Source organism: Rhamphochromis longiceps, linkage group LG23 (genome assembly GCF_057381845.1).
Source record: "Rhamphochromis longiceps isolate RC_006_pf linkage group LG23, R_longiceps_female_GT1.1, whole genome shotgun sequence".
Lineage (NCBI taxonomy): Eukaryota > Metazoa > Chordata > Actinopteri > Cichliformes > Cichlidae > Rhamphochromis > Rhamphochromis longiceps.
The window spans coordinates 9,549,035-9,569,150 of record NC_140578.1 but is presented as its reverse complement, the minus strand read 5'-3'; the positions used below and the strand labels follow the sequence as shown (position 1 = coordinate 9,569,150).

At 39.2% G+C, this 20,116-nt stretch overlaps 1 protein-coding gene across 6 annotated transcripts in view; it reads right to left on the bottom strand.

The window, feature by feature from the left end:
- The window catches only part of LOC146641277 (AP-1 complex subunit sigma-2), a 31,102-nt gene extending 11,950 nt beyond the window's left edge, over positions 1–19,152 (bottom strand). For 2 of the 6 annotated variants that reach the window (XM_085397316.1, XM_085397319.1), the window contains exons 1-4: positions 19,074–19,152; positions 16,751–16,929; positions 12,042–12,150; positions 11,803–11,940 (exon numbers count right to left, since the gene is read on the bottom strand). In XM_085397316.1, the coding sequence (XP_085253442.1) occupies positions 11,803–11,940; positions 12,042–12,150; positions 16,751–16,929 (426 nt within the window). In that variant the 5' untranslated portion in view covers positions 19,074–19,152. Of the gene's footprint in view, positions 1–463; positions 527–4,478; positions 6,356–9,338; positions 9,370–11,802; positions 11,941–12,041; positions 12,151–16,750; positions 16,930–19,073 lie in introns of those variants that run through there. The other 4 variants (XM_085397315.1, XM_085397318.1, XM_085397317.1 and 1 more) reach the window with 4 other exon arrangements.
- Between the last annotated feature and the right edge of the window lie 964 nt (positions 19,153–20,116).

Sequence of the window (20,116 nt, the reverse complement as noted above, 5' to 3'; positions counted from 1 at the left end):
GCATTGGACCAGTAGTGCTTTTCTTCTGTCTTTGTTGTTTAGTGGTTGACAAACAGCATCTACTTGATAAAGTGACACCTTTGGGGTCAGTAGTGCATTATGTCTTGATGCATGCTCAATCATCCAGGTAAGTAAATCCTCCAAAGTTGATTCTGTTCATCTGAACGTAGCGTTTTCAGTGGGAGAAACGTTTCGTCACTCATCTAAGTGACTCATCTAAGTGACTTCATCTAAGTGACTGCAGGTTTTCCCAACCTTATAAACAGTACCTTTGCATAATGACTGAAACCAGACCACTGAAGGAACAATGGGCTTGGAGCCTCTGTGATGAGATAATTAGTGTCACTCACCTCACTGTCAGTGGTTTTAATGTTGTGGCTGATTAGTTCACACAGTTAAAACACTGAGACATGAGGGCTCTAGCGGTACACACAGCCTAAATCCACAGACACGACGCATTCACCTTAGCAGGGCTAATTCTGGAAAAGACCAGAAGACTCAGAGGCCATATTTGGAACCACCATACCTGTGAGGCAAACATTTTTACAAGGACAAAGTAAGTATGATACACCGTCGTCACGACTCTCAGCAACCTACAATGCGGGTACTACACATCTACAGACTCTGCTGAGGGAGTAGGAGATTAACCGTGCACCACCACAATAACTGTGCCCTCTTTGTGGCGATGGCTCTGCTCAATTTATCTCTGATGTCTCCCATGCAGGGCTGGAAACCTTCTGAGGCATCATTATTCCAAAAGAAGATCTCCTTCCTGGCACCAAAGTAATGGCCAGCTCCTGAGAAATATTTCATTAAAGGCTTATTGAAATCGCTTCAACCAAATCCCCTGTGGTATGTTTTCCATGTAATTACTGCACTATGCACTTACTAATGCCTAAAGGCACAAGGACCTAACTCAGAATGAGCCCAGCTCCTCCCGCATCACTTTTACCTGCAGTTTTTAGTATCCACAAACTTAATATAAGTTTAAATTTAAGGAAAATTAAAATGAAACATTCTTGCCCCTAAAGTAATTAAAATGGAGCCTGATTTGTCTGTTTGTTTATCATCTGATGTTCCACTGTTACCCTGTGGTGTTAAAGCTTCCTGCTGAGTAGCCTGATTACTGAATTACACTGTCAAGAAATTTGTGAACTAAACAGTTTCTCAATCACCAGGAGCGCTTTTAATTTGATGTGATTGCTCTCCTGAATTTAAAATAACTAAAAAAAACAAGAAGCATCAGAATAGTGACTAATTATCAAGCGCTGGTTTTCATGCTGGTGACATTCTTGATTCTCACTGTGAAAAGACCAAAACCATCGATGAACTGGTCTGACTCATTCCTCTGTGTCTCAGAGCTCCACTGTGTGACACATTCCTTCATGATCCCAAATAATCATCCTGTCGTTAACTTTAAGGTAATCCAACAAACACCATTACGCTGCTGGAAACAGTTTGTACCACACCACGTGTATTATTCTACACCCAAAGTACAGTGGAACCCCAACTTACGAAATTAATTCGTTCCCGAGGGTCTTTCGTAAGTCGAAGCACCCATCGCGCCTTTTGAGTGAACGATAGGTTATAGGCTAATTGCTAACTGCAACAACAATACGTCGCTCAACTGGAAAAGCGAAGCGCAAGTACGAAAGCCAAAGGGGTTGTCACATGATTCGGAGGGCATTGTGGGCATTGTAGGCATTCTGGGCTCAGCCAATCAGAGCCAGCGGATTTCGTTACGCGGGCATTTTGCCATAACACGGGCAGAAATATTGCAGTTAAGTGCCTTCGTAACTTGAATTTTTCGTTAAATGGGGTATTCGTAAGTCGGGGTTCCACTGTAGTCCTAAAAAATGCTAATATTTATAATAAGTGAGCAAAGTTTGATAGGAACTACAAATAATTATTTAAATGTTTAAATAATTATTAAAACATATTTATATTCATAAGATTTTTATTTTTTTAAGCACAGATGTGGTTGTTGTGACAGCTATCAACCACATCAGCAAACATGGAGAGAGCGTCACTTTGGTTTTGGTCTTTTCTTCTGGATTTGTAATTATAAAAAAAAAAAAAGCAATCTGTCTCAATATATATTGGCAATTAATAAGAATGAATGAAAGTGAACAGTATTAGTACAAATGCTTATATAATAATTTTATAGCGTAAAAAGAAATCATGTACAACATCATAAATTTGAACAGTTTCATTCAGTGCTGTTAGAACAACAGCTGGTCTTCACACAGGCAGCATATTTGTTTCAATTTAAAATCCCAGAAAAAATTTAAATACAAGAATTAATAGTTTTAATTTTCTGCAATAACGTTACAGTAATCAAAATTTACAATCAGAATCGACCAAAGCAAAAGTAGGAAGGTTCGGATTATGCTGCCTGGTAGTCTACTCAGACATGTCTAAACATTCAAAACTGACTTGGTGCCTGTTATGACCCTCATGTTGTGTCACGTACGAGGTGCGATCAAAATGAAAACCTTACCTGACCTCAAATTTGTCCAATCTCCTTTCATGATCATCAAGTTTTGCACCTCTGGACAACTTCCATTATTTCTGTGTTTGGATTGCTCAGCGGCAGCAATTCACCTCTGCAGGCACCGCTCCGATGGATCTAAGGTCTTGACCAAAGTGTCAAAAAGGTGACCAAATCTGGCAGTAATAGACCTTTTCCACTGGTATTGACTCAGCTCAACTCAACTTGGTTTCTGTTGTTTTCCATTAAAACTGAGTACCACCAAATTGTGTAGGGTTGTTATAGCAATGCGGTCAAAAGTCCTGTGATGCCTGTGAGGCCATGAATGCCACAACTAGGGCTGCCACGATTAGTCGACTAGTCACGATTACGTCGACTATTAAAATCGTCGATGCGTTGTTTGAAGCTTTGTAAGATCACAAAAGCTGCAGGAATAAGTAGTAGGATTTAAGAGTGTAATAACGAACTGAAACAGAAGATGGCAGCACTGCATGTACAAGGATGCCAGCTGCTGTTAAACCCCGAAGAAGAAGAAACTGTGTCCCAGAATTCATAGCGCGGCCCTGCTCAGTTTCCAACAATGGCGGCAGCTAGTTAGTTTTAATATTACTCTTATTATTCTTTCTGGGTCACAAAATAAACGTTTAACATATTTTCAGGCGAGAATGTAGCTGTGTAAACTTCAAATATCTGCTCAGTTTATCAAGACACCACATATTTTCAAAAGCACTCCGACTTTTTCGGAGACGTCTGTTACCCACTAGCTCGATAGTTAGCCGGGATTCAAGGCTCACTAGAGCCGCTGAGAACACCGGACTCCCGGCAAATCGTTTTCAAACCCACTGCTGTCTTTTGCTACTCAGGTTAAACATGATATACAGTGGGGCAAAAAAGTATTTAGTCAGCCACCGATTGTGCAAGTTCCCCCACCTAAAATGATGACAGAGGTCAGTAATTTGCACCAGAGGTACACTTCAACTGTGAGAGACAGAATGTGAAAAAAAAAAATCCATGAATTCACATGGTAGGATTTGTAAAGAATTTATTCGTAAATCAGGGTGGAAAATAAGTATTTGGTCACCTCAAACAAGGAAAATCTCTGGCTCTCACAGACCTGTAACGTCTTCTGTAAGAAGCTTTTCTGTCCCCCACTCGTTACCTGTATGAATGGCACCTGTTTGAACTCATCATCTGTATAAAAGACACCTGTCCACAGCCTCAAACAGTCAGACTCCAAACTCCGCCATGGCCAAGACCAAAGAGCTTTCGAAGGACACCAGGAAAAGTATTGTAGACCTGCACCAGACTGGGAAGAGTGAATCTACAATAGGCAAGCAGCTTGGTGTGAAAAAATCAACTGTGGGAGCAATCATCAGAAAATGGAAGACATACAAGACCACTGATAATCTCCCTCGATCTGGGGCTCCACGCAAGATCTCATCCCGTGGGGTCAAAATGATCATGAGAACGGTGAGCAAAGATCCCAGAACCACACGGGGGGACCTGGTGAATGACCTGCAGAGAGCTGGGACCAAAGTAACAAAGGTCACCATCAGTAACACACTACAACGGCAGGGAATCAAATCCCGCAGTGCCAGACGTGTTCCGCTGCTGAAGCCAGTGCATGTCCAGGCCCGTCTGAAGTTTGCCAGAGAGCACATGGATGATACAGCAGAGGATTGGGAGAATGTCATGTGGTCAGATGAAACCAAAGTAGAACTTTTTGGTATAAACTCAACTCGTCGTGTTTGGAGGAAGAAGAATACTGAGTTGCATCCCAAGAACACCATACCTACTGTGAAGCATGGGGGTGGAAACATCATGCTATGGGGCTGTTTTTCTGCCAAGGGGACAGGACGACTGATCCGTGTTAAGGACAGAATGAATGGGGCCATGTATCGTGAGATTTTGAGCCAAAACCTCCTTCCATCAGTGAGAACTTTGAAGATGAAATGAGGCTGGGTCTTCCAACATGACAATGATCCAAAACACACCGCCCGGGCAACAAAGGAGTGGCTCCGTAAGAAGCATTTGAAAGTCCTGGAGTGGCCTAGCCAGTCTCCAGACCTCAACCCCATAGAAAATCTGTGGCGGGAGTTGAAAGTCCGTGTTGCTCGGTGACAGCCCCAAAACATCACTGCTCTCGAGAAGATCTGCATGGAGGAATGGGCCAAAATACCAGCTACTGTGTGTGCAAACCTGGTAAAGACCTATAGTAAACGTTTGACCTCTGTTATTGCCAACAAAGGTTATGTTACAAAGTATTGAGTTGTATTTTTGTTATTGACCAAATACTTATTTTCCACCCTGATTTACGAATAAATTCTTTACAAATCCTACCATGTGGATTCATGGATTTTTTTTTCACATTCTGTCTCTCACAGTTGAAGTGTACCTCTGGTGCAAATTACTGACCTCTGTCATCATTTTAGGTGGGGGAACTTGCACAATCGGTGGCTGACTAAATACTTTTTTGCCCCACTGTATAAGTCACTTAGATAACTTAAAAATGTTATTGTTTGGATTTTTTCAGTATTTTATTTGTTCCTGAGTAAATCGGTTTGGCTGAGATTAAAGTTATAGTTTTTACACAGCTGAATAAACGTCAAGCAGACAACTGATTATCAGAAGTGTGAGATGCTCGAGAATATACTCCGGTGTCCTGTTATATTTTAGATAGCAAGCTGTAAGCTAATGATAGTTATATAAGAGCAGATGCATGCTGGTGCAATAAGCTGTACGTTGTTCGTCCAATGGATGCATGATCTGATTAGTCGACTATCAAAATAATCGTTTGTGGCAGCCCTAGCCACAACAAAGGAGGACATCTGCTACACGGTGTATGGCTTTTTGGCAGACTCGGGGATGAGGGTATTATTTTTCGTGAAGCCAATTTATCTTTGCTAGGGGATGTTTTTGTTTTTTTAAATAATGGTGGTTTTGATTTTCATGATAGAGACTCATGACTCATTGAGTGACGTCAATCTGTGCCATGCAGTCTGTTGGCATTATATTTTCAGACTGCCTCAGATCATTTGGACCCCTGGCCGAGTAGGTACTAAAAAAAGTGCCCGGTACCAGGTACTACAACTCAGTGGAAATCCCTAAAAACTGAGTCGAGCCGTGCCGAACCAACTCAAGTAGGTATTAGTGGAAAAGAGCTGTTAGTGTGGTTGATAAGCAGTGTGTGGGTTGGTATGTCTCTGTGAGTGAGGGCACGATGGCACATGCTACAGTTCCGGTGGTTTATGCATAATCTCCTGCCTTATAGTAGAATCAGCAACAACAGACAAATCTATTACGTGTACCACCTAATGAGACAATTAACAGCCGAACTAGGAACTTAAACCTGTTTTTGTTTTCGTGCAAAGTCATCAAACTTTGTACTGAATGAATTAACCTTGCACAAATGTAAAAATACAATGAGCATGCACCTTAGGAATTTGGTTTGACGTAGGAGTTGCTCTTTGCGTAATGTTAGGTTAGGTTGTGTAACTGCAGAACACACATGCAAATGGTCCAAATGAGTCACACAGGCGCTGGGTGTGGTCCAGAGGTGCAGAGGAAGATGATTTTTTTTTTTACATTGAAACAAATCAAATTTAAAAGAGGCAAAGGTTTCTTCTTTGTATGGGCAGAGTCGGACTACCCTTTGATCGCAGCCTGTATCTAGACTCAGAGTTATGAGACAGTCACACTGACAGGCGTACATGCAGTTGACGGCACGCAGAACTGGAAACCCATGCTGACTGACTGACTGTACCAGTCTAGTACTTATCAATACTCTGGATGGAGGCATGGACGGACTCTAGTTCTTTATAAGATCTCCTCATTTGGCAAACTTCCCCAGTCTTCACTCTGGCTCTATAAATACAGAATTGAGCCAGTCAGAGACCTCATTCCCTTTCTCCTACTCAGATTTGGCTTCGTCCCCTTCAGATTTTGAACTCACTTCCTCCTAAGTGAGAAAATCAGCTAAATCATTTTAAAGATCTACCTACTTTATACACTTACAGGAAAAAGCCTTACTCTAAGCCTTTCAGTACAGTATGTTCTCCATCTGATGGTCCTGCTGTCGATAAATCAATGAACAGCTTTACGGTTTGTCCTCTGGGATAATGGGTTTGGCTGGGTGGTGGCAGCAGCCTCGCAACTAATGGCAAACAACCACATTCAGACTTCTAAATGCTTTCCAGCTTCACATCACTCACTTAGGTCCAATTTATATTCAGTTGTAACTTGAGTGAAATTTCAAACTTTTTTTTAATCTGTCGTATTTCCTGAATGTCTTCACAGACATTTCTATCAAATATAAAGGATAGAACCATTTTTTTAGTCAATTCACTTCAATTAAACTGTAAAATAAATAAACAATTTTAATCGTTAATAGGAGCATTTATAAAATCTTTTTATTTATGCTTTACAAAAAGTAAGTGTTCCTCAGAAATTCTCCATGGTTCACATCACTTTTATCCATGTAGATGTTAATGGGCTGTCAGCCGTGGTCTGATTTCCTTTCCTAGAACTCATTAGCGGTGGCCTTTTGGAGCACTAACAGACTAAATGTTCGACAAACAAATCCAGGAAACCAATCAGTCTGCTGTCTAACTGACTGATTAGACTTACATTGTACCAGACATGCTCCAATGAAAGCCACTAGATCGAAACATTGAAGTGTTTCCTGACTTGGCCAGAACAAATTGGTAAAACTGAGAACAGTCCGCTCTTTTCTGAAGCTCTCCGTGGGTGTTACCTTTTGATCTTTATACATTCAATAAACAGTGGGAGCACACACACATGGTAATGGCATGAGCCGAAGGTCTGTCACCTTGGAGACTGTGCTTCACGTTGTTTTGTTCAGGATGTCCGTTTCTTCTTCACATGCTGATTTTTTTAATGTTTACTAAAAACTACTTGGTTAAATAAAGCACTATAAATTATTCATTTAGCTTTAGCTACTTAAACTTGGTTAGCATTCTGTCACACTAGAGTAAAGTAGGATGGCAACCTCGCAACTAGTTAAAAAAAAAAGAAAAAGAAAAAAATGATACCTCCATGGTTGCATCTTTGGAAATCAATTCCCACTAGTTGCAGTGACCTAGAGGCTGAGGAGGCAACACGTTCAGCCTCTGGGCGATCACTTTCAATCTTAAGCCAAATGCATAGGTCACCTGGTGCTCTAAACAATCATGGTCCAACTCAGACTGACTGCAACCACTCGCAGGCAGATTGGTGAAGGACTGCAAATAACTGCTGTCTGTATTATTAACGGAAACAGACTGCCAACATATTCAAATCATACTGAGACAATCAGCACTGATGAGTGCAACTCATCTTTGCAATTTAAAACTAATCAAGGCTTGATCAGTTTCAGGATAGGATCCTGGATGGCAGGCACAGGAAGTCATAATAGCAGCCCATTTTTCATTTTGATGTTCTGAATTGGTTTGATAGTTTGGAAGTGCTTTTTGTTTTTATTCTGATCAATGCATTTGTGTTAAAAAACTATAGCTATAATTTCAGGACCATGGACAGATGTACACATTTGACAGTTGTCTCAATGGTCAATGTGTTGGCTATTTTAGCATTTAATACAGAAAATGCTATTGTTGTCATATGCTGAAATAAATTCAACAGAAGCTGTAGTCTTTATAGATAGCTCTATTAAAAAGAGAAAAAACTGAATGCTTAAAATAATAATCAAAGTGCCATCTTGAAAAACATAACTTTTAAAATAGATTTACTGTACTGAAACTGCAAGAAATAAAACAAATGTGAATATAATATGCATAAGTCATGATATTATGCACAAACATGGCCTATTTTTGATGCTTTCTGGTTTCTCCCTGGCTTCTAGGACACTTTCTTTTTGCGCCCTGCAGTTCTTGTTGTCCAGGGTGAGTGGAGGTGCTTCTTGTTATTATTCCAAGGATGTGCAACAGCATTTCACTTATGGAATTTTAAGCCTGTAGTAAAGTATCCACTGACTTTGCCATACCAGATACCGCTGTTGTCATGCTCTTGTGTCTGGGTCACAAGTGCTTTTGTGTCTCTTTGCATGTCCCGTACACTTGCTGAAGTCAGAGCTCTTGGCACATTGGGTATGTCATATTGAAATGAACCGTGTTTTTGTTGTGGTTAGAAAACAGTGCAACGTTTGTAAATCACCGATAAAACTAACCACACCTATCAACGCTATTTTATTCCGTTTAGTAAAATCGCCCTTTTTACGTCAGACGCTGACAAAACAACATTAATTGTGCCCGGGATTGAGAGTGGGGTGAAAAACCAGCTGTGGAGCTGTGATCAGTGTGTACTGGTATCCTGCTGACAGCGCTTATGGTCAAAATGACCCTTGCTGCGATACTGTGGTTTTGATGCTATAATTACGCTCCCACTATATGAAATGCTAATCTAGAACAGAAGTGTCCTGTTTGTCACAGCAGTGAATACAATGAGGGTTTGTTTGAAGACTACAACCTGAGCACTGCCCACATCCAACCTTGAACCAGGCCTGTGCAGAAACTTTTATAAGTAACTTAGAAATGTAGGCTCTTCATTAAAAACTACTGAATGCTATTTTATTTTTAAGCAATTTTGTGTAACTATTCGTCACATTAAATGTTGCTGGTTAGGTTTACAGTGACATCAGAGACATTGGAGTTGATATAGGGTCAGTATGAGGCAGAAAACATATCAGCAACTTCAAAATTCAAAGTGTGCTGATGACACTTGAGACTTTGGTGTTGCTGGTATCTTTTTTTTCTGCTGGATTTAACATTGTGTTGGTGAATCTAAAGCTACAGATCTAACACTACAGAATAGGGATTTTTTAACAAAGTGTTACCTGCAAACAGGCGCATCTGAAAGTCTATATTCTGCAAATCACAACAGTAAAGAATAAACAAGCAAAGGGAGAAATGTGTCAGCAGAAATCAGGATTAAGATCAAGCAAACTAAAAGCAAGACACACAAAATATTTTCAAAAATATGGCTGCATGAATCATCTGAGGGCTGTATTCATGCAGCACTGAAAATTAAAGACAGAAATGATCATCAGGACTCCAATGTGAGAAAATGTGTAAAAAGAGAATAAACATATAGCACCAGCAGTGCCGAGCCTTCCCTCTACTTAAGGGAAGTGATGCAACATAGAAAGACACAAGAACTCAACATTGAACCTTCTGTAAAAATAATAAAGGGTAAAGAAAGTTCTAGTTGAAGTTGAGGGTAACGAGGTCCACGTTTCTTTGCGTGACTCTAAAACAGTGAGACTTATCTGAGTATTAGTTCTTGTGAATGCTTTAAAAACACTATAAATAACTCAAGTCGAGCATTATGAAAAGAGCTGAACAACTTCCTGGGTTGACTGGAGAGTGTAAAGTAAAATCAGCTGTCACTTTGAGGTAAACTCTAAGAAACATTTTTTACTTCTACTATATGAAATTTAACTATCCATCCATCCATTCGCTACCACTTATCCTTTTCAGGGTCGCTGGAGCCTATCCCAGCTGTCATAGGGCGAGAGGCGGGGTACACCCTGGACAGGTCGCCAGTCTGTCGCAGGGCCAACACACAGGGACAGACAACCATTCGCACTCACATTCACACCTAGTGGCAATTTGGATTATCCAATTAACCTATCCCCACAAGTTCCATGTCTTTGGACGGTGGGAGGAAGCCGGAGTACCTGGAGAGAACCCACGCAAACACGGGGAGAACATGCAAACTCCACACAGAAAGACCCCGGCCTGATGGTGGAATTGACCTCAGGACCTTCTTGCTGTGCGGCAACAGTGCTAACCACCGTGCCACCGTGCTGCATGAAATTTAACTATTACAATAAAAACTATAATCCTCACATTAATTTAATTAACGTGGACCAATGGTGCTGATTTCAAGCTCCATATTTTTTTCTGACTCTAGTAGAGTAGCTTTGCATGACCTGTATTTCAAAATAATCCTTATTTGTCTGATACTGCTCCTTGGTGAAGCCCTTCACTTCTTCTCTTCTATCTTTTTATTTCATTCTGATTGGTCTGATGAAACTACAATCATCCACCATTATGACAGCATACCTATGAAAGAAAATAAGGCAGTCAAAATATCAGCTTTTCTATTTAAGGCTGCAGCAGTTACCGATGCAAAACCAGTATTTCTTAATGTTTGCTTGGCATTAGAAGCTGAGAATGGATTCTATTATGGAGCTTTTACAGGAAATCACTGACTGAATCTTATTAGAGGATCACTTGATGACACTGCAGTGAGAAATGGAACAAGAAGAAAAAACCACAGAAAAAGTGACTTTGTGGCTGGTTTAGTCTGCAGGTCTCAGTAACTTTGTGTTGTCAGACGGGAAGACTCATTATTTACAAAATTGAAAGTCTGACATTCTCAGCTACAAACCTTTGATTGTAGCTGTCTTTTTCACTGGAGTATATCTGAACAACAATCTCAGGGTCTTGGAAAGACTTTTTAAAAATTCATGCATCTCCCTTCGAACTATAAACACATTTTATTTTCACCATAGACATAAAGATTTTCAGAGAGATAATAACCTGGTGATAAACGATATAAAACGATTCGCTCATGGAGCAGCTTTGTAGCTGACAGCTGTTCAACAAAGCAGCTGTTCCACGTTCCAAATAGGTTGATAACCATGTATTTACTAGCTTATATGTCACTGCTTCCACTGGCAGTCACTTCAATCACTTTGACTCTTTAATCACCCATTTCACCTGTCTACAAATCACTACATTTCATCAAACTCCCATGGTCTCTGGCTGCCAGATTGCTGCTTGTCCTCTCTACACCACTTTCAGCATTTCCACCAGTGGGTCACCTCCCCCATGCTGGCCTACGCACTGTGGCTTTTCTAAGAAAGAAGAAGAAGCTACATGTTTCTTTCTTAGAAAAGCCACAACATGCTTTTTCATCCACATATTTTCATTAGCGAATTAAAAATAATTTTTTTGAGAAGTAGTGATAAAATGCAATAAAACAATAAAAGAAACAATCACAGACCAGTTTACCATACTTGGATTAAATCCACCCTCGACTAAAAGAAAAATAACTACTACAAAATGTTTTTTGTCTAAAGACTGGCTTTAATGCATGACTTGCAAACTGAGCCAAAAAGTATTAAACCTTACTTGCTGCCACCACCAATAACTGGGGATGTCTCCAGATTTCCAGAAATCCTCAATATATATACATAGGAAATAGTGGTGTACTAGTGTAAAATATCTTTACCAGAAATGTAGTATTTGAAACTGTTATTGTTCCCATGGTGGTTTTATCACATATCTTACCTCTTGTAGCAGGTCAGCCTGCTCGATGGCCTTCAGCACATTCTTTTTAGACGTCTCTTGAGCTTCTCCACCCAGCAGGAATTCATCCAGGATGAAGTAGGCCTTCTCAAAGTTAAAAATAATGTCCAGTTCACAAACCTGGTGACCAACATGCAATAACTTTAAACATTAATGAACAGCTCAGCACGTGGGAATTATAACTAAGAATAATATTAGGAAGTCAGACATCACAAACGCACACTGCCAAAGTATTTATCCAACAGCTCCACATATCTGTGGATGATCTCCAGCGTGATGAGCTCGTTGTCCTGGTCCTCAATGGCACAGCAGAAATACAGGCTGGCATATCTGCAACACAGCGAGAAGCAAATTCACTTCAACTGAAAAAGTTCGTTCCCTGCTTTCTCAGAAAAATAATTCTGAGAAAGTTTCATATGAAAACTGTTGTTTTAATTACAACTGTCAAGTAGAAAAAGTCATCCCCATCAGCACAGTGGAGGCTGTTATTTTCATTCATTCTTAAAGGCTAAAATAGGAAAAACTACATAGTCGAAACAATATACAGGGTAGTACAACATGCATTGCATTTGCTGTGTGATTTATAGAGTCTATATTTCCTGCCAGAGTGCATGAAGGAGGCTGCTGTGTCCTTTAAATGTCTCAGGGTCTTCGATATAATCAAGAGAGGGCAAATATCTCCACAGCTGATGTCTCCAAAACTGCATGCCGTACACCCAAAAAAGATAACCATCACTACAGCCCAGAGAAAAAATAACATGAATTAGATTTTGAGGTGAACTATCCCTTTAAATAACAATCTTTCATTGTGAAAACTACACCATCAAATAGCCAAAGCCAAGGAGCAGACTTCAGGCATTTGTAAAGCTGCGACAGGCTCTCACAGTGATGTACTGTCTCACTGAAATGGTGCTGAGAGGGCATTTCTCCGTTATTATTAAGGCCTGCTGTTTACTGTGCACAGGGTATTCATTTAAAAGCCAGAAGCCGGACGCAGAAGGCTGAAACAGTTAAGACCCATTCTGCCATAGTTCTTTATCCCTGATAATCCCTAAGGCACTAGGCATGTGATGATTGGCTAATAAAGGAGCTGGTCAGTTGATCCTCTGAAACCAGAGGAGCAGCAGGACACAATGGACAGGGCTGCAGATTCTTAAAAAGACACGTGTACAATACTCGCAGAGGTCACAGAGAACAGCAAAGCTGCTTATTAGCCAGGCTGTTTTCTGGTGGTGAATTCTTGATTGTTTCGAGCTGTTGTCTATCTTTGTCTACAGTTTGTGAAAATTAATGCAAGGTGTAGCCAAGCAGGAAGCACAAAGGGCTCGGTTCAGTCATTACAAAAGAGCAGTGAGACAGCATTTTTACTGGAGCTGACTCACTCCAGAAACAAGTCAACGCTTTAAAAGATAATGCACACTCTGTGTAGAGAAGGCTCCCAAAGTAAAGAACATCTTTATGTTGCATTGGCAGCCTGATGGCACAGGTCCCCCTGTTTTATAAGTGGATTAGTCTTCAATAAGACATCTTTATAGAATGTTGCTTAACACGTAAGTAAGGGTTATATTAACATTTCACATGTGGCAGACAGTTTAGAGCCTTACTTGGAGGTACACTTTGAATTTCAATTTAGTCTACTTTGGGAAAAATATCAGCATGAGTTCTGCTGGCAAAGCATCCAATCACAGTTGACATATAAGGAGAAGCCTTAAAGAAATTTATGGGAGAACTGTGAAACTGTAAAGATGGCAGCAGCCCAACATTCAAAGAGCCAATCAACATCTGAGCCTGGAAACATATTATCCAATCACGGTGCACTAGAATTGTTCAGCACCCTGATAGCACGTGCAGAGAAGCTGTTCATGTTGGATTGAGCCATAATGAAGCAGAAAAGTCAAATAACTTCTCACATGCATAATAAAAATGTAACTTCAAGCACTTTTATAAACCAAAAGCCTTTTTTTTTATGTGACTGGTGATTCTATTCGTGCAGTGTTTATGTCCAGTTAAACAACTAATGTGAAAATTGTAAATACAGGCTTCAAAATAACTCAAGTGTTAACAAACTGGACTACGTGCTTCTCAAAGGTTTTTGGTAAGAATCAGATTTACAAGTAGATTAGCCCAAAATGTGTTTGCATAATTATGTCAGAAAGGTTTTTTACCCACTGCTGGCTTTGAGCTACGTTTTAGAGCTACGGACAGTTTAATTTGGCACCAAATATCACCATGAGTAGTGCCACTGGCAAAGGATCCATCCTTGTTTCTGATCCTGGATCAATTCTGACATATCAGATGGGAAACAGCATGCATTTTAAGAATTTAGGCACAGTTTCAGTTCTCAGCTTTCTATTAAACTCACTGAGATTTTGGTCCTGGTTCAGCTCAAAAGAACAAAAATGCATGTGGAAGAATCAGTCATTTGTTAAAAACTAATATTAAGCTTCGTTATTTGCTTCTAATTTGCTCTGTTTCTCTGTCACATTTAAAGAAAATATGAAGATCAGTTTTAAACCGATGCTTGCAAGCATCTAAATTACTGTAAGATGTGAGAAATTATACAGAGAAATTTTCAGTGTTACAAGTTACACGTCTACACACTGACAGGCTGTTGGTTGATGCATTAGTGTCAACATACAGATCCATGTTGTTGCTCAAAATTAGACAATTTCTTTCTGCAAAGAAACTTTTAGCCAGAGCTAAACAATCCAGAAATCTGTCTCATGCATAAAAGAAAAGAAGACCAATTCTATTTACATTATACGTGCTCCGTTTCAGCAGTATACTTAGAAGGTATAGCATACATTCTCATTGCTATGCAGATGATACCCAGCTTTATCTATCCCTGAAGCCAAATATCACACACAGCAATTAGTTAAAATGTAGGAATGTCTTAAAGATATTTACGGCATTTCATTTCCTGCTTTTAAACTCAGATAAAAATTAGGTTACTGTACTCAGCTTTAAAAATATTATCTAACCAGATGCTTACTCTGGATAGCATTACCTTGAACTCTAATAACACTGTGAGGGATGTCTGAGTAATTTTTGGCCAGGATATGTCATTCAATGCACATACTAAACAAAAAGGTAGGACCGCTTTCTTGCAATTGCACAATATTGCTAAAATTAGAAACATCCTGTGTCAGAGTGATGCTGAAAAACTAGTTCTTGTATTTATTACTTCTAGACTGGACTACTGTTAATTCATTATTATCAGGCTGTCCTAAATAATCCTCGAAAAGGCTTCGGTTGATCCAGAATTCTGTAGAATTCTGACATATTTCTATGTTTGCCTTCATTTCATTGGCTCCCTGTTAAATCAAGAATCACTTATTCTCTTTCTCATCACATGCAAGGTCTTGAATAACCAAACCCATCTTATCTTTAAGACATCATAATAATATATCAACCAAATAGAGCACTTTGCACTTGGACTACTGGCTAACTTGTCATTCATATGGTATTCAAAAGTAGAATGGGAGGCAGAGCTTCCAGGGTTTCTGTGGAACTAGCTCCTAGTCTGGATTCAGGGGACAAAAATCCTCTCTACTTTTAAGTATTAGGCTTAAAACTTTTCTTTTTGATAAAGCTTATAGGTAGATCAGGTGACCATCCCTCAGTTATGCTGCAATAGGCCTAGGCCTCTGGGGGCCTCCCATGATGCACCGAGTCCTTCTTGTTCATTCACTTCTTTTCAGTCTCTGCATTTAATCATTAGCTGTCATTAATCTCTGGCTCTCCTCCACAGCGTGTCTTTTGTCCTGTCTCCCTCCCTCCCTTTGGGAAAATTACCCAACAGTTCACATTATCTACAAACTAAGCATACATTTTCCCGGTAAGTTTATGATCTTGGTCACTGGTTTTAGACCTTCTTCGAACCAACTTGATATTCATATTATAAATTATGGTCCCATTTAGAGTAAAATAGATGATGAAGCTGAACGTGCTTTAGGCTGTGGCTATCATGTTGAGGGAAGAGTTACCAAAATACTAAACTCATGGCTTCAAATCAGGCTTCAAATCAGTTTCTACAAACTAACAGGCAATGTCACAGTGGCTATAACCATGAGATTTTACTGCTATACTTGGGATTGTCCTGTTGCACAATCCAATTTAAGACAAGCTTTAGCTGTCACACAGACGTCCTCACATTTGTCTCTAGAAGAGATACAGAGGAGCTCATAGTCGACTCAATAACTGCAAGGTACCAAGATACTGTGGCTCCAAACCAAGGCCATCAAACACCATGCATTTATACAGTCAATTTAAATTTGAGTGAAATTTTAGATTTTTTTCTTAAGTTGTTACTTAGCACCGATTGGTAATCCACCAGTATCATTTAAAGAAATGGCTTGCTAACAAGGCCTAATAACACACTGATAACTTAGTACTCCACCCTGTTGTTCACATGTGGTCACTTCTGATTCCAAAAACCCAACACAGTGATGGTCAAAATCCTAGCAGCGGTCCTTCAAAATGTCCTAAACCAATGGGTAATATCACATTTGCTACATCTATCTTTTACATATGTAAAAAAAATACTAAGAACTATTAACACTTAGTGAGAATTTAACTGAGGACATAAACATCTGTGTGGTGGGGCAATGGTTGCAGACTGATCAGCAGTTCAGGGGCTCTGTTAGTCCATCCCAGTGGGGTCACTCCGGTTCACAAGCAGTCTGCCTCCTTGTCCGTTGGCACAGCAACAGGATATAATGAGACTAAATTAATGCTCTTTCTTGTTGTAGTCTGAGTGCTGTCATGATGATGCCTTCATCTCTTTGGTAACACTCTCCTGATTCCCCAGCAGAGCCATGTCTATGAATGACGGGCCTATGAATTGCCCAGGGACGTGTGAAAATATTCTATTCTGAGGGCGTTCAACCAGAACACATTTTGTTCAGAAACAAGTCCAGTTCCTACCCACCTCTTGTACACAATTTTAAGGTCTCTCCACTCCAGAAAGCTGCACATTTTAGGCTTCCGTGCCAGGACTGTCTGCACCAACTCTCTGGTGATCTTCTTTTTCTCTTTATCAGACAAAGGCACGTACCATTTTTGGAGCCTAAGCTTGCCTTGCCGACTGAAAAGAAGCATGAACTGCATCTGAAATGAAGAGATGACACAAAAACAGAGGGGCTGTGAATAAAGACATGAGAGGAAGGAGTGGGCGGTTAAAGACATCTGCACAAAGAGACACAAAAAAGGCATTCAAAAAAGAAATTCACAGCACTTTTTATGTGATGTAACATGCTGACAAGTTAAATTGAATAAAAATGATGCCTAAAAATAATTTAATCAGGTCAATCAAATTTTGGAAAATGAATAATAAAGGACAACCAGTGCAAATTAGACAGTGAGTTGCTGTTTTTGGATGATCTGCTGCCATGTGTAAAAGATAAAAAGCCTGCTATCGATTATAACTTGACTGATACATGATTTTTTTTAGACCAATACTGATACCGATATTTGATTATTTAAAACTCTCATACATAAGCCAATATTTTTTTTCCTTTCTGACATACAAAACCTAGACAGTTGTAACATACATCAACTATTTCCCTAACATCTGTTACATGTATTTGTTTAACAATCCTTACTAAGACAGTATGACAGCATTGTTTAAAAATAATCTTGTTTTAATTATCCCAAAGCTTGTGGATTACATTGTTACTCATAATAACACAGCTGGTGTTTCTGTGATTTCTTCTCCACTTTTTAAATTTTCATTTATAATCTAATATACATGCCAATACCAATATATCGGAAAATAGCTAACACCAGCCAACAACAACACTGAAGCTGATGGTTAGTTTTGTAATAGGCACTTAAGAATCTGGTTGCCTCTGGTAACCTAATAATGTATTTACTACCCTGTCATTTGCCAATGCATTGTATCCTGCAATCTTGTTTTCAGTAGCTTCGATTGTTCATCTTGAAATAAGGAAGGTTTATCTTAGGACCCTACCTACATCACGTCACTAATGTTTTTTTGTTGTTGTTGCTTTTCTTCTCCAAATATTACTGACTTTCTATCGTCTATGGTCATGACATTGCTGCAAGTCCTGTGTAAACAGTGCTTTAAAACCAACACAAAAACATTGTTGTACATTAATAATAATAATAATAATAATAATAATAATAATTTGCTTAATGTTTAAATATCTAGTCGAGTAGTTGTGTGCATCCCTTCACCTAAGTTAACAGCGAGCTTCAGACTACCCCAAACAGCTAAAACTGTAATAGAAGAACATTAAAATTGATCAAAGAAGTAAGTGTGGTAGTAACAGAGAAACTCAGTTCTCTATCAGAAAAAAGAGGAGTATCTACTGTCAATTCTATTGGTATTCCATTCATCCATCCATCCATCCATCCATCCATCCACTTTCTTTCGCTTATTTAAATCAGGATTTCAGGGAGGGGCTGGAGCCTAACCCAGCTGCCAATTGCTGAAAGGTTGGGCACACCACAGACAGGCTGCCAGTCTACTGCAAGGATTTCTCTTGGTATTGGTAATACATTTAAATTTATTCAAATTCCCTTAAAAATACATGAAAAATAAGGATGGGAAAATGCACAACACTAAAAAGTTGACAAAGTGGCATGCCAAAAACAAGTGAGTAAATTAAGAGTAAATAACAGAACAATAACGCATCAACTCCAATTATCGTTGCATGTACACATTATAATGTATAAGTAATTAGAAAAAAAGCAGCAAAGCTTTGAATAACAGCTTTCCTGTCATAAAATGTGGTCTGCATATTGCTAAAGCACCAGCATTTTATCTGACTGTAAATTTTGATACCAATCCCCTGGATTACTAAGAATGAGTCTTGGTATCGGTACAAAAAAAAAAAGCTATATCGATCGACTTCGACAGCCCTCCATCATACCAACACTATTTTCACTTCAGTTTTAAATACAGGGTAAACAGTTGACGGAAAACAGCGCACAGGGCATGTTTTAAATTCACTAAAAGCATTCAAACACATGCAACCCCACAGTTATTTTCACGGCCAAATTTTAAAGCATTTAAATCCATGTAGCTAAACCAGAAACATGACTGAAATCATCCCGTTTCAGCCGCTATGAACACAGACGAAAGGAAGTACCGTTAACACCGTTATTCAGCGACTGCTACCTTTAGCACGTCCTGTTATCATAGAGCCTGTTAAAAAACCCACAGGTGACCGAGCGCGTTTGTACATTTTAATGGAAAAACAAAATTTCACACATTCAAAACTACTTACCTTGAATAATAACACTGTGTATACCCCCCTCGGAAGAAATGAGCCACCCAACACCACCCAGAAACACGGCCAGTCTATAACAACCTTTTGATTGGCCACTAGGGCGAACATGATGATTTTTATTGGCTGACACGTTTTTGTAGTCCCCGCCTTTGTCAACGCGCTAATTAGACAACATACAAATGATTGGCTGCTACGGACAGCAATCAAACCACTCCGTCCCGCCCATTCAAACTTCATTACCTCAAACATATGCTGAATGATTAAACAGAGACGGAACAACCTGAAGTGAGACTGAAAAGATATGGAGAACAAAAACTGAAAAAATAAAAATTAAATTACTAAATCTAAAAAATAATTAAATATTTAAATTGATTACACTGAATCTATTACAAAATTAAAAATGTATTTTATTATTTAATATAATCTCTCTATACATTATATTCTTCTTATGTCTAAGTTTACCCTTCCTTGTCATTTTAATAGTTTCTGCTGGCCAAAAACCATTCAAAGACAAAAAGACAAAGCACCACAGTATGTTGCAAAAAATGTATTTTTGGCTTTTTAAATTTTCCCTACCCTATTTATTTTCTACTTTTGCATGTTAATGACGTCCCTTTCTGTGGATTTTTTACGGAGTTAAGTTTTTGCCTGCTGAAACACATCAGATCATTCACTAAACTCTTCAAACATTTTAATAGCAGTCTTGCGCCATTCCGACATACATTAAGTCTCCCATCTGACTCAGTTTGGTTTGTGTGCTGCAGAGTGGCCATTCAGTCCACAACCTGTCAGGTGATGACACACCTGAGAGAACTTTTTCCACACTTAAAACTGAAATTTTGGGCAATTCAAGCTGCAGTGCTGAACTGAGCCTCGGTACTTACTGTTAGCTTTGTTTTTTTTATTTGTCAGTTAAAACACACAGAAGTATTCTCATAAGAGTAAGGATACAGCGTATCAGGTTTAGCCAATAACTTTCATGTGCTGTAGAAGAATATGATATATGCAAAACCTAAAAAACATCTAGGCCAACACTTACA